We start from the raw sequence: 15,705 nt of genomic DNA, 5'->3' as shown, positions 1-15,705 counted from the left end.
CTGTTCCCTGCAGCCGCTGGTACTAGCGTGTTGAATGGAGCAGGAAGTACAGCTCCGCTTAAAGTGTAGGGGCTGCAGATGGGTGGTCATCAATATCAGGAACTTGGATAACTCCTTGTAACCAGTATTAGAACCGTTATAAAACTAGTGAACTTGATTTTAGTTTAGGAAAAAATACTAGAAAAAATACTGCACCATACACCACAGAGGCAATGTGGTACAGGCGGTAGTGCCAAAGAGCCCTTTACCACCCCTTTCAATACAATACATTTAGAATAAAAAAGCAACTCTGCCATATGTATTTGGTTAAAATATGCCACGGTATACAGCTCACATGCATTCCTATGTGCCTCCATGGTCACAGACTACAAACTGTGTGTAGTCTGGATTTTAAATCACGTCCTACTTTTTTCCATCTGTCCCATGTATTATGGGCTATAGGTTTGCAAGAATATAAAAGATGCTAGCGATATACCACCAATGCTAGAAGACACAACCCCTGTAACATCTAACTGTAATAGGAAGGCACGGGGAGTTGATCAATGTGGCACATCTAGCGTGACAGGTCTGACACTTCTTGGTCGGCTTACCTTAGACCAGGGTGGTTCAACCTGCGGCCCTCCACCTGTTGCAAAACTACAACAGCTGGAGGGCCGCAGGTTGGGCATCCTTGCCTTAGACCAATATTTTGTGAAAATATCAGCGCAATTTGGCACCTTTAAAGGGGTTGTCTCATCACAGACAATGGGGGCATATAACTAGGATATGCCCCCATTGTCTTATAGGTGCGGTTCCCACCGCTGGGAACCGCACCTATATCGGGAACGAGCCCCGCAAAGTGGTGGCTGGAGGACTCCAGTCCGGCCACCACCAAGCCAGCTCCCCATAGAAGTGAATGGGAGCACACCGCCCATGACCGACCACCGCTCCCATTCATTTCTATGGGTGCTTGGCTATTTTCACTGGCCCCATAGAAAATGAATGGAGGGCGGCTGTGCATGCACAGTTCGCTCTCCTTCACTTTCGGGGCTCCGTTCTCTATATAGGTGCGGGTACCAGCAGTGGGACCCGCACCTATAAGACAATGGGGGCATATCCTAGCGATATGCCCCCATTGTCTATGATGAGACAACCCCTTTAAGCCATTCCCCCGTTTCTGGACACTTTTTAAAACTGTCCAGTGAGGCGCAAAAAGCATAAAAAACTGAAAGTAAGGGCTCATTCAGACGGCTGTAGTGTTTTGCGGATCCGCAACACACGGATACTGGCCGTGTGCGTTCCGCATTTTGTGCACCGCACATGGCTGGCACTATGATAGAAATGCCTATTCTTGTCCGTGGATTGCAGACAAGAATAGGACAGGCTTTATCTTGTTTGTGGGGCCGCGAAACAGAACTACGGATGCGGACAGCACACTGCAAAATTGCAGAACGGATGCAGACTCATTCATACGGTCGTCTATAGGAGCCCTAAATCTGCCAGAAGTCATGTAATCCAGTTTTTTGGGCAAAAATTGAGACATAATTCTGCTGCATTCAGCATAGTAAATCTCCCCCAATGACTGGTTATACAGTTATTGGATTAGAACAATATAAGCAATGGAACTAATGATTTGACTCTATTTTTTCCTTGATCAAACCCCCCCCCCCCCCCCCCCCCCGAACTTCTGTTTCACGTTGGCTGATAAAATAGCTACGTCGGCTAATAACATGAGATGCTAATCACATCTTCTGATCAGCCGGACTGCTGGGTGCCCCGCCAATGACAAGAAAGAGACCCCATGTTCCCGCATTTGGGTGGAGCGGCAGTCACACCTGCCACTCCATTCAGCTCTATCAATCCCTTGTACTGGGCGGCTATCTCAGTCCCATAGAGCTGAATGCAGCGCATCCGAAACCTCTGCTCCATTCAAACCGGGGAACACAGGGGCCTTTAAGCATGATGCACAGTGTGACGGGTGAAGCTGGAAAATACTATGGACAATTTCTAAGGGCCATGAGAATAAAACAGATAGCAGGAAAAAAACTCCAAGGCTACAACTGTTTTTAGAAGCAATCAAAGTATACAAGGCTATTCATATGGCTGTTTTTCTAAAGCGAGTGAACAGCGGCCGTCCAAAAAATAGAACATATAATGTTTTTGGCTGTTTTCGCAAACAGAAGGACCCCACTGAAATCAATGGGCCCGTTCTTAAAGGGAGTCTGTCAGCACATTTACCCCTTTTTAACAGTTCCCATAGTGCTGTAGCCGCAACACAGATGATTAAAACGGTACCTTTATATGCTTTTGTGGGCTTGTAAAACTGCCAAAAACGAACTCCGCCTCCTTTCTGCAGTTTTCGCGCCGATAGCCGGCGCATGCGCATAAGCTACTGTGATGCCGTGCCAGCAATGGCGGGATCTCGCTGAGGGGGAGAGAAAACAGATGGGCGAGCAGAGGAAGAGGCTGGGCGGGGATAAGAGCCGAAGAGGCAGAGCTGCCTGGGCACCAACGCGGTGGACGCCGCCCCTGGGCACTTGCGAGCCCTCATTTACATATGCATCAAAGTTCGTTTTTGGCAGTTTTACAAGTCCACAAAAGCATATAAAGGTACCGTTTTACAATAAAATTCATCTGTTAAACGCGATCATGAAAAAAGGATGCAAAACGGCCATTAAAAACAGACAGAAAATGGACACAGGAAAAACAGACAGCGAGTCCCTTTTTAATGGGGATTTTTTTCACCTTCCCCGAGGTCAAAACCTCCACAGTGACTGACTGTTCATAGACATTAGATTGCTGGAACGTCCCACCGGTAAAGATTAAAAGGGTTTTCCGAGATGTTAATACCGATGACCTATCCTCTGAATAGGTTATCAGTATCTGATCAGTGGGGTTCGACACCCTGTATTCCCTGCCGATCAGCTGTCTGAAAAGATCCAGGCGTTCCTGTGAGAAACCGCGGCCTTCTCCGTGCTCACCAAGCACAGCGCCGTACATTGTATAGTGGCTGCCCTCGGTATCGCAGCTCATCCCCTTGAATGCACCTAGGACATATGACCGATAAACGTGTCGTCGCTTGGCCTAGGGAAAGCAGTGGAAAAGCCACAGATCTAATGTGAACACCGGTGCCTTCTCAAACAGCTGATCGGGTCCCAGGTGGTGGACCCCAAGCTATTAGACCTATACAGAGGATTGGACATCAGTATTAACATCTCGAAAATACCCCTTTAAGGCTAACACTAGTCCATGGTTACATGGAAGCCCATGTTGCAATTTTTAGATTCTATTGTAGGCTATTTGACAAAATGTCAGGAACACCATCCGCTCTTCATCTGAATTTTTTATTTTTTTTGCAGCGACACAGGCTTATCGATAAGTGACCCCATCTTTACCTTGGGAAGGTTCGACTCCGGAGCTCTTTGATGAAGACCTGACTGCCATTTTGAACCGGTTTGACGTCTGTAGCCTGTCCCGTGTCATGTTTGTGCCAATTTCTTTTCTTTTTCACTAGAAAAAAAAACAGAAACAAAAAAAAGAAGATTATAATTCATTCCTAGAATTCATAAAGAATAGTAATAACGAGGAAATATAAAGTGTGAATACTTGGACGGACTATCATTTTACATTGTGCTGCCAAACAGGTTGTCATCAAAGAGCACGAGCCGCCCTGACCTGCGTGTCAGAACCATATTGTAAGATGTAAAATCTAATGTTAAAAAAAAATAATAGAGCACAAGCCGAATAAGATGAACCCTTCATATGATTGTATTCAGTGAGTAGTTATGACATCGCTTATATACGGTGAAGAACAGTGATGTCATACCCTCAAGTAATGAAATCCCCTGGCCTGTGCAGTAACCAAACACAACTGAAGTATATTGTTTTGAAGGCTGCCGGACGGGAATCGGAATCCCCATGAGTGTCCTGATCGATTATCCAAAAATCTCAAAATGGAAGCCAACTGGGTAAACGGATAAATACTGGAGAATATGACCTCAATATAATCACCAATTATACCCGGGCGATATTTAGGCTACAGATGAAATACATGGACATTATAAGTCATTACTCGTCTCTGAAGCTACCGCTATGCAGATCGATGCAGAATGTGACAGCCCGTTTCTGTTTTGTGCTGCATTTTACATATTATTATCCAATACAAGATAATTGCCTTTTGCCAAATCAAGTCACAAAACTTTAGAGGAAGCATTAAAATTATACAGAGTCGTAAAATAGAAATTCTCAGAGTCAGAAGAGGCCAAACGCTTAAATGATTCTTCAGCTTTAGACGTATCTGTGTGTGCGTTGAGTGCGAGGAAATCAGTAACACAATGACCACCAACGGAAAACTTAAAAAAAAAAAAAAAAACATTATTGGTGGTGGTGGGGTTCCTTTTTCGTTCATTTTTTATTTTATTGTCCTGCCAGACCCTCACTGACCAGATGTCATCTATGGGGGAACAAGTTCACCTGACCTGTATCATCAAAGGGTTTGTCCAGGATCTTGATATTGATGGCCTACCCTCAGAACAGGTCGCCAGTATCAGATGGGCTCCTTAGGCCAGTGACATCACAGTTATCAGTCTCATGGCCGAGGCTCAGTGAGCTGCCATACTAAGCACAGCCGCTATCCAATAGAGGGTGCAGTGCTCGGTAAGCTGCGAGAAGGCCGCAGCACTCACTGGAGTACTGCAGCCTCCTCAAAAAGCAGATTAGACCCCGCAATCTGATATTAATAGTGAGGATAGGTCATCAATATTAAACACTCAGATATTTATTACACATTACACAGTGCCCATTGCAATGAATGGACACGTCCATGTACTGCACATGTTGGGTCTTCCACAGCGTGAGACATTATTATGAGGATTGTAAACTGTAGACTCCTACCTATTAAAGGGTTTTTAGGCTCCCAAAAACTTTGTAATATACTTACTGTCCCGAAATTGAGTGGAGCGACTACTTGGGAACCTGGTCATGGGATGCTCCTCTTTTGAAAATCCTACTAATCGTGTCCTTCACCACGTTCCCTGCCTAAGCTGCAAATGCAAGCGGAACAGTTTTGGAACCGTTCACAGTGGAAGGCCTCATCCACACGGCTGTTGGGCGGCCACGGCCGTATTGCGGCCCGCAAACGGCGGGTTGGAAATCCGCGGCCTCCTGCCGTGTGCACCAAGCATCGGAGTGCATCCAGGGTGTTTCTTTCCGTTGTTCCGCACTGCAAATAAATATGACAGACCACGGACCCATTAAAGTTGAATGGGTCCAGCCCGCTGCACGGATGTTGCCTGTGCATTGGGGACCGCAAATTGTGGTCCCCAATGCACCGAACGGCCGCACAACAGCCGTGTGCATGAGGCCAAAGTGACATCCCGTCCATGGCACTGGTGGGAAACCTGGTGAAGGAAGTGACATCGGCGGAAGCAGGTTTTTCAGAAGAGAAGTGCCATGTGACCTGGTCATCAGGTGCAGCGGAACAGGTGACTATGTCCATACCCAGCCAGAAGTAAAGCTGAGCAGTGAACAGTACCGGAGAGCAGGTAAGTATGAATCTTTCAATAGGCCACATATGTGACAGGGGCTTATTGGGGATACTTGAAAACTTAAATACTCCCGGAAAATCCTGTAGTCATAAAGTTTCTAAATGATTCTTTATATTTAGTACTACAGCATAAGGCCTCATGCAGAAGAACGTGTGCCGGCCGTTCCGTGCATTGGGGACTGTAATTTGCAGTCTGCAATGCACGGGAACCATCCGTGTGGTTGCCCATTCAACTTGAACGGGTCCATGATCCGTCCGCACCCCCAAAAAAAAAGAACATGAAACAGGCACAGAGAGATAACACTGGGGTTCCATGCATCCGTTCCGCACCGCTCCTTCCAGATTGCGGACTCATTCAAATAAATGGGTCCACATCCATGATACGGTGTGCACACGACCGGTTCCCATACCGTACAGGGCCGCTATACATATGCATAAGGCCTAACGCAGTATTTACATATAGCGTTTAGGTAGGGAACTGAGCCTAGTTATGACCTTGGCGTCAGAAGAATTTCTTGTTGTATTAGCCATATGTAGTTCCAACCTCAAAAATTCTACGTTGTGAAAAGTCTTCTAGCTATTAGAAGGGGAAAATCTTTTAGATATATTTCATGAGGATCCATGAACAAAATGTATCACCCATCTACAGAATAGGTGATAAATCTATGATTTCTGGAGGTCTGACTACTGGGACCCCCCTTACCCCCACGCTGGACACCAGAACATGGTTCCCAGAGTCCCTCATGTGAATGGAGTGGTGGTGGGCATGCGTGACCACCGCACCATCTACTTCCAGGGGACTGCTGAATACAGCACTTGGCTATCTCCATCAGTCAGATAGAAGCAAATGGAGTCGTAACCACGCATGTGCACCACCGCTCCATCCACACAAGGGTGCACCACAGCTATCATTTGTCACCTATCCAGTGGATGCCCTTAATGGAAAAAGCCATTTGTGTAAATCTAGCTATAATGGAGTGGGGCATCCCTGGACACCAGACCAGCAGGGCCTAAAACCACAACGTGGTTCATTCTGTGACACCTATACAGGTTACCATCCTGGAGCCCCAGCATAGATATGTACAGAACAGCAACGCTTCTCACCAGGTGGCAGAAAACATGCTTCAATAGTTTTAGAATCACTACATTTAGGCCAAGTTCACAAAACTTCATAGCGGGTTTTGACGCAATCCGCAGCAAAATTTGCATGTATTACAGCGGCTGCTAAAGGGATACCATATCTCCTTAAGGAGAGCACCTAGATGGCGTGAGGAGTCTTATAGGCCAGGCAACGCTCCTCTGGGAATTCTGGAAAACGGCTATGCAAATGAGCTCTTACCAAGCTCTACCCCCTATGCCACCAGATGTAAGGCAGCTTTCCTATAAGTCAATGTTCAACCCTTTTAAATAGGCCTTGAGTCATGACTTGGATAATAAATAAGCCAGCACCTCATCTGCAGATGGCTGTTTTGGGGTTATTGCCCCTCATCAGTGAGGAGCAGACAATACTGGCTTAACTGGGTGAGAGGCCTAGGTCAGGATATGGGGGATGTTATATCTCCTTATGGAGAGTGCCTAAACGGTGTGAGGAGTCTTACAGATCAGGCAACGCTCCTATATATGCTATAGACTGAAAGGATAAAACTTATAGTAAAAAATCCTGCCGATATGCTATGTCTGTCCATACAGGCACAGACTGCCGGTACATATAATTTACCTCAGGGTTTACCTGAGTGATGACGGCTTCTGCCTGTCCAACCTGACCGTGGCAATGTCAAAATAAGGCAGGCTTTCATTTTCTCTGCAGCTGGTCTTTATGGACAGGCGGGAGCCGTGCTCACACTGATTCATGACTCTTGTGACGGTCAGTTTGCTCAGGCAGCTAAGAGGCAATTTAGTCGTGGGACGCACAAGCTACTATACAAAATACATCAATCTGGGCCTGCTCTAACAGGACCCACCAAACTGGATAAACTAAATGTGAATCAGAAAATACACAAAAAAAGAAAAAAAAAAAATATTCCAGCAATGCATTAAAAAAATAACTGCATGCGGTATAGGACTGTAATAATTTATTATCCCTTTTTCATTTATTTTTTTTTGGCTCTAGGTGAAAGGCGGGTTCCTCCTTCTACCGCCCATACATTGCTCTGGGGGCGCGCAAAAGATCATATATGTCTCCGGAGCCTGTAGGCCCAAACCGTCCTGTGTCCTGTGATGGTCATTAGAGATGAGAGAATTGATTTGTTCATCATAATGAGTTCTTCCCCTGCAAGGGGCTGTCCCTGCTGCTAACGAAGCCCCCTACCCAATATCGCACCTGTGCCGCTGCTCCGAGTAGCAGTGCAAACACAGATGCTCTACTTCCGCCCTCGGAGCAATGACTATTCATGAGACTGTTCAAGTGCCAGGGGGGAAACTCGTACAAATCGATTCGCTCATCGTAAGTGGCCAACATCTTCCAGAGGTCAAGGGCAAGCAATTGTTGAGCTGTTTCTTTCACTGCCCCTCCAACCATACACATGCATGCTCGGCCTGCTGCTGTCAGAAACATGCCCCACCCTTCTTTTTCCTGACATTTAGGCCCCTTTCACATAAGCAAGTCCCACGCATCGGACTCGCAGCGCATGTCAGGGAGAGCACCCGTCCTGACCTCCGGAGCACTGCCAGGGTCGCATAGCATTATATTGATTTATGATGTGATGTAACCTTTACAGCTCTGGAATGTATTGGATAACACTGACAGCTTCCAGACCTCTAAGGGTTACATAGCATTATAAATCAATATAATGCTATGTGACCCGGTCAGTGCCGGAAGGGCCGGACGGGTGCTGTTGCATACTCACGCTGCGAGTCCGGAGTGTGACACTCTCTCGTCTGAAATGGGCCTTACTGTCGGGGATGAGACACCACCATAAACATTAGATGGCGGTCCGGTCCTGCCAAAATGCATAGGTTTGGCTGAAGACATGTAAAGTGTAGACATTTCCCAAATAGATTATTATTAGTAGATTATTAGAAAAGTGATGCTAGGTAGTCTAATGGAGTTCACTGTACATAGCTGAGTATAACGCTAGCACTGCTTTAGACAGTATACCTGTACTGTACCTATAGGAGTACCTGGGGGAATGGGCATCTGCTAAAGGAAAAACGTAGACCATTTTATAGCATTTTCATACTTGTAGGACAGGAGTAATGCCCTACAATGTTCTGTTTTCTTTTAAACGGGGTCTTCGGGCTTTTACTATTGATGACCTATCCTCAGGATAGGTCATCAATATTAGATCGGAGGGGGTCCAATACCTGGCACCCGCGCCCATCAGCTGTATAAGGAGATGGCGCAGCGCCGCAGCCTTCTCGCAGCTTTGCCTAGGCCATGTGACGTTTTATCGGTCACATGACCTAGGCACTTAGCCCCTTTGAAGTGAGTGGGGCTGAGCTGTGATACAAAGCCCAGTCGCTATGGGGAAAAAAGGAAAGTTCAGCAGCTCTCACCTGCCCCACCTTCACCTGTGTGCACGGAGGACCCGTGTCAGGCCCGGGTAACACAATGCAAAAGGGTTCAAGGAATCCAGCTCCACTTCGGTAAAGGAAAAATGTATTTTACTTGTGGTAAAATCACATCCAGTTACAATTACAAAAGTCTTGTCTACGCGTTTCGGGCTACCAGAAACAATTCAAGCCCTTACCCAGTCGCTATACAATGTATTCACACATGACTGACAATTTCTGTGCAAACTTTTGTCAGTACTGCAGGAAAAAATCTGTGGGAGTACGTAGCATCATGCGTATTCCCACAGAGGCCGTGCAAAAATGCTGGCGTATCGGGGCTTTTCCTTTGTGGATCCACCGCAAATCTGTGGCTGATCCTGAAGTAAATGTGTGTTGAATCTGGAATATGTAAATCCGACATGTCTGAACATACCCTAAGGACTAATTCACACTTCAGTACATGGGTAAGGGAGAGTTCACATCACCATTATTTTTCTGATCCGTCATAAAAATATAAAATAAACGGATCCTGTGCATCAAATAAGCACATTTGGCTTCTGTTTGAGCCATTTCTGTCTAAGATCCATTTTTTTTTAACAGAAAACGTACTGCATACAGGTAGTGACGTACATAGAGAAGTAAGGGCCCCATAGCAAGGATCAAACCATCCCCCCACCCCCACACACACACACAGGACAGAGGGGTTTCCGCCTAAACCCCTTTCAGTGACCCTTGGGCTATTTTTTCGACTCCCTCTTGCCCTGGGCCCCATAGCAGTCGCATGGTCTGCCGCTATGGTAGTTACGCCCCTGCATACAGGACTTATTTTCCCATCTAAATAAAAAAAGGATCTCAGATAGATTGGCTCAAACAGAAGCCAAATGTGCTTAATTGATGCACAGGATCCATTTTTTTCCCTATATTTTTCGGTTCTTCTGACGGATCAGAAGAACAGAAAAATAAACTGTGATGTCAACTCTCCCTAAGGCTCCTTTCACACTTGCATTGTTAATTCTGGTATTGAGATCCAGCAGAAGATCAGCAAAAATATAGAACGTGTCCTATTCTTGTCTGTTTTAGGGACAACGATAGGAAAGTTCTATAGAGGGCAGGACGTTCCATTCCGCTAAATGCAGAACACAAACACCAGGTATCCGTGTTTTGCGGATCCTAAATTTCCAGACTGCAAAAACAGCAACGGTTGTGTGTACGAGACAAAACATGCAATAAAGGGTAGTATTTAGTGTTAGGATCCGTCTTACAGAGATCGCCTTGACGTGCGGCAGACGGGCTCAAATAATTTTGTACAAAATGTATTTGCCAAGCATCTCTAATCTATAAGTATAGCATTAGCAGTTATTATGCATTTTTGTACTTTATTTGGTTTGCAGAGCGGTTGCATTGCATGTTTTGTATTACAGTGTTGTTCTCAGCCGTAGCAACGTGCCCCTGCGCATTGGGATGTGCTGACTGACCCACTTTTTCTTTGCAGTTTGTGTGTACGAGCCCTACGGCGGAGGTTGCTAAAGTAGAGAAGACCCTAAACATAACCATCTCTAGGATGGATAATCTAGAATTGGTCCACGATCAGATGACCGCATCCTCCACCAAGTAATTACACGTCGCACAATAGATGACCAAAGACGACTACCAGACGAGAAAGAGCCAGGATGTGAGTGAATGAGCCGCATCTCCCCAAAGTCACCTCTATACACCTTCTACGATTGGGTCACCGCTCCTCACCTGTCTATTTTAGTAAATACTTCTATTATATTACCCATGAAATAATACATCTAAAGCACAATTTATTAGAACTCCGTATGGCCATTCCTCTATTATTCCTCCTAGAAAGGTATGCATACATTGTCAACTGGGTGTTGACGTTCCTCCTGTAGAAGGAATGAGTCTCCAGTCTGATACTGGCGACACTGGATGGCGTGATAGTGATCTGCACCCAACTGGTAACACCCAGAAGTCAATTTGGTTTTCCATGCATTTCTGGGAGGAATAACAGAGTGATGGAATAGTGTAGAGTTCCAAGAAAAGATGTTCCACAGTTGTGAAAATGGGGAATACAAGTCATTTACTAAAACAGACGTGTCAGGCCCTTCAAGCGGCCCCCCACCCTGCCCATCGCTGCCCCCAGGCAAGGTCAGTCTGCATTTCCTGATAATGATGGAGCTGTACTGTACATCCTGCTCTGATTTAACCTGCTTCTATTATGCATTTTCACGTGAATTGATTATTTTCGTATTATTATAAGGCGGATGTGGCGGATTCGGTGCAGATTTCTTCAATTCCAATTAAAAGGGTTTCTGCACGGCATTATAGGAGATCTTGCGTTCCCAGGATTGTCTCCTCTACACTTCTTTTCATTTTCTAACACATGCAGCCGCCATTTCAGGAAAACAGATTTGTTACCACGAAGCGCAAGGAAAATCGGATTAGTTTAGAATCGAAGTTTCCCTAAACTTCGGATCATATTCTGCTTTGGATGCTTTCTCTCAACAGTAAAAAAAAAAAATCGCGGAAAACCCCTTTAAATCCAACGACAATCCAAATTCCCGCATGTCAAAGTGATTTCCGCAATGATATTCACATGTGACTGGCAATTTCTGCACAAACTTTTGTCAGCACTGCAGGAAACTATGGGAGTACGTAGCATGCTTATTCCCACAGATGCCTCGCAAAAATGCTGGCGTATCGGGGGCTTTTCCTTCGTGGATCCGCCGCACATCTGGGTCTCGGATTTCTGCCGCTGATCCTGAAGTAAATGTGTGTTGAATCTGAAATATGTAAATCCGACATGTCTGAACAGACCCTAAGGCCTAATTCACACTTCAGGACTTTGGTAAGGGAGCGTTATTTTTCTGATCCGTCAGAAGAAAAGAAAAAGGCCTCATGCACACGGCCGTTCTGGTCCGCATCCGAGCCGCAGTTTTTGCAGCTTGGATGAGGACCCATTCCCTTCAATGGTGCTGCAAAAGATGCGGACAGCACTCCGTGTGCTGTCCGCATCTGTTGCTCCGTTCCGTGGTCCAAAAAAAAAATATAACTTGTCCTAATCTTGTCCGTTTTGCGGACAAGAATAGGCAGTTAAATTAATGGCTGTCCATGCTGTTCTGCAAATTGCGGAACGCACACGGACACCATCCGTGTTTTGCGGATCCGTAATTTGCAGATCACAAAACACACAACGGTCGTGTGGATGTAGCCAAAAATAGGAAAAATAAAACGGATCCTGTGCATCAGTTATACCAGGGCTTGACAAATTTCCTTGGAATCTAGGAGCCAGCTAAAAAAGTCAGGAGCTGTTTTTTTTTTTGTTTTTTTACCTTATAAAGCCTTATTTTCAGCAACAAAAATAACACTTCTTAAATTAACATATAAAGAAGTCTAGAACCAAACAACATGGGCATTGTTTATTATCAGTGTACTGTGACGTCACTGTGTGCAGCATCTCCTCAGTGTTTATCAGTGTACTGTGACGTCACTGTGTGCAGCATCTCCTCAGTGTTTATCAGAGTACTGTGACGTCACTGTGTGCCGCATCTCTTCAGTGTTTATCAGTGTACTGTGACGTCACTGTGTGCAGCATCTCCTCAGTGTTTATCAGTGTACTGTGACGTCACTGTGTGCCGCATCTCCTCAGTGTTTATCAGTGTACTGTGACGTCACTGTGTGCAGCATCTCCTCAGTGTTTATCAGTGTACTGTGATGTCACTGTGTGCCGCATCTCCTCAGTGTTTATCAGTGTACTGTGACGTCACTGTGTGCCGCATCTCTTCAGTGTTTATCAGTGTACTGTGATGTCACTGTGTGCAGCATCTCTTCAGTGTTTATCAGTGTACTGTAACGTCACTGTGTGCCGCATCTCCTCAGTGTTTATCAGTGTACTGTGACGTCACTGTGTGCAGCATCTCCTCAGTGTTTATCAGTGTACTGTGACGTCACCGTGTGCCGCATCTCCTCAGTGTTTATCAGTGTACTGTGACGTCACTGTGTGCCGCATCTCTTCAGTGTTTATCAGTGTACTGTGACGTCACTGTGTGCCGCATCTCTTCAGTGTTTATCAGTGTACTGTGACGTCACTGTGTGCCGCATCTCCTCAGTGTTTATCAGTGTACTGTGACGTCACTGTGTGCAGCATCTCCTCAGTGTTTATCAGTGTACTGTGACGTCACTGTGTGCCGCATCTCCTCAGTGTTTATCAGTGTACTGTGATGTTACTGTGTGCAGCATCTCTTCAGTATTTATCATCAGTGTACTGTGATGTCACTGTGTGCCGCATCTCCTCAGTGTTTATCAGTGTACTGTGACGTCACTGTGTGCAGCATCTCCTCAGTGTTTATCAGTGTACTGTGACGTCACTGTGTGCAGCATCTCCTCAGTGTTTATCAGAGTACTGTGATGTCACTGTGTGCCGCATCTCCTCAGTGTTTATCAGTGTACTGTGACGTCACTGTGTGCCGCATCTCCTCAGTGTTCATCAGTGTACTGTGACGTCACTGTGTGCAGCATCTCTTCAGTGTTTATCAGTGTACTGTGACGTCACTGTGTGCCGCATCTCCTCAGTGTTCATCAGTGTACTGTGATGTCACTGTGTGCAGCATCTCTTCAGTGTTTATCAGTGTACTGTGACGTCACTGTGTGCAGCATCTCCTCAGTGTTTATCAGAGTACTGTGACGTCACTGTGTGCAGCATCTCCTCAGTGTTTATCAGTGTACTGTGATGTCACTGTGTGCCGCATCTCTTCAGTGTTTATCAGTGTACTGTGATGTCACTGTGTGCAGCATCTCCTCAGTGTTTATCAGAGTACTGTGACTTCACTGTGTGCCGCATCTCTTCAGTGTTTATCAGTGTACTGTGATGTCACTGTGTGCCGCATCTCTTCAGTGTTTATCAGTGTACTGTGACGTCACCGTGTGCCGCATCTCCTCAGTGTCTATCAGAGTACTGTGATGTCACTGTGTGCCGCATCTCCTCAGTGTTTATCAGTGTACTGTGACGTCACTGTGTGCCGCATCTCCTCAGTGTTTATCAGAGTACTGTGATGTCACTGTGTGCCGCATCTCCTCAGTGTTTATCAGAGTACTGTGATGTCACTGTGTGCCGCATCTCCTCAGTGTTTATCAGTGTACTGTGATGTCACTGTGTGCCGCATCTCCTCAGTGTTTATCAGTGTACTGTGATGTCACTGTGTGCAGCATCTCCTCAGTGTTTATCAGTGTACTGTGACGTCACTGTGTGCCACATCTCTTCAGTGTTTATCAGTGTACTGTGATGTCACTGTGTGCCACATCTCTTCAGTGTTTATCAGTGTACTGTGATGTCACTGTGTGCCGCATCTCCTCAGTGTTTATCAGTGTACTGTGACGTCACTGTGTGCCGCATCTCCTCAGTGTTTATCAGTGTACTGTGATGTCACTGTGTGCCGCATCTCCTCAGTGTTTATCAGTGTACTGTGATGTCACTGTGTGCCGCATCTCCTCAGTGTTTATCAGTGTACTGTGATGTCACTGTGTGCCGCATCTCTTCAGTGTTTATCAGTGTACTGTGATGTCACTGTGTGCCGCATCTCTTCAGTGTTTATCAGTGTACTGTGATGTCACTGTGTGCAGCATCTCCTCAGTGTTTATCAGTGTACTGTGATGTCACTGTGTGCAGCATCACCTCAGTGTTTATCAGTGTACTGTGATGTCACTGTGTGCAGCATCTCTTCAGTGTTTATCAGAGTACTGTGACTTCACTGTGTGCAGCATCTCTTCAGTATTTATCATCAGAGTACTGTGATGTCACTGTGTGCCGCATCTCCTCAGTGTTTATCAGAGTACTGTGATGTCACTGTGTGCAGCATCTCCTCAGTGTTTATCAGTGTACTGTGACGTCACTGTGTGTCACATCTCCTCAGTGTTTATCAGTGTACTGTGACGTCACTGTGTGCCGTATCTCTTCAGTGTTTATCAGTGTACTGTGACGTCACTGTGTGCCACATCTCCTCAGTGTTTATCAGTGTACTGTGACGTCACTGTGTGCCACATCTCCTCAGTGTTTATCAGTGTACTGTGACGTCACTGTGTGCCACATCTCTTCAGTGTTTATCAGTGTACTGTGATGTCACTGTGTGCAGCATCTCCTCAGTGTTTATCAGTGTACTGTGACGTCACTGTGTGCCGCATCTCCTCAGTGTTTATCAGTGTACTGTGATGTCACTGTGTGCAGCATCTCTTCAGTGTTTATCAGTGTACTGTGACGTCACTGTGTGCCGCATCTCCTCAGTGTTTATCAGTGTACTGTGATGTCACTGTGTGCAGCATCTCTTCAGTGTTTATCAGTGTACTGTGATGTCACTGTGTGCAGCATCTCTTCAGTGTTTATCAGTGTACTGTGATGTCACTGTGTGCAGCATCTCTTCAGTATTTATCAGTGTACTGTGATGTCACTGTGTGCCGCATCTCTTCAGTGTTTATCAGTGTACTGTGATGTCACTGTGTGCAGCATCTCTTCAGTGTTTATCAGTGTACTGTGATGTCACTGTGTGCAGCATCTCTTCAGTGTTTATCAGTGTACTGTGATGTCACTGTGTGCAGCATCTCTTCAGTGTTTATCAGTGTACTGTGACGTCACTGTGTGCCGCATCTCCTCAGTGTTTATCAGTGTACTGTGATGTCACTGTGTGCCGCATCTC

The 15,705-nt window shown here is 45.8% G+C and overlaps 1 protein-coding gene across 4 annotated transcripts in view; it reads right to left on the bottom strand.

Annotated features, from left to right (window-relative positions):
* PHF2 (PHD finger protein 2) overlaps positions 1-15,705 on the bottom strand; it is a 234,392-nt gene that overhangs the window by 86,125 nt on the left and 132,562 nt on the right. For all 4 annotated transcript variants that reach the window (XM_044300454.1, XM_044300455.1, XM_044300456.1 and 1 more), the window contains exon 3: positions 3,375-3,489. In XM_044300454.1, coding sequence (XP_044156389.1) covers positions 3,375-3,489 — 115 coding nt within the window. The remainder of the gene's footprint in view (positions 1-3,374; positions 3,490-15,705) is intronic.

This window comes from Bufo gargarizans, chromosome 7, assembly GCF_014858855.1.
Source record: "Bufo gargarizans isolate SCDJY-AF-19 chromosome 7, ASM1485885v1, whole genome shotgun sequence".
NCBI classification, from domain to species: domain Eukaryota; kingdom Metazoa; phylum Chordata; class Amphibia; order Anura; family Bufonidae; genus Bufo; species Bufo gargarizans.
Note: the sequence above shows the minus strand (reverse complement) of the source record. Positions and strands in the feature narration are given on the sequence as shown.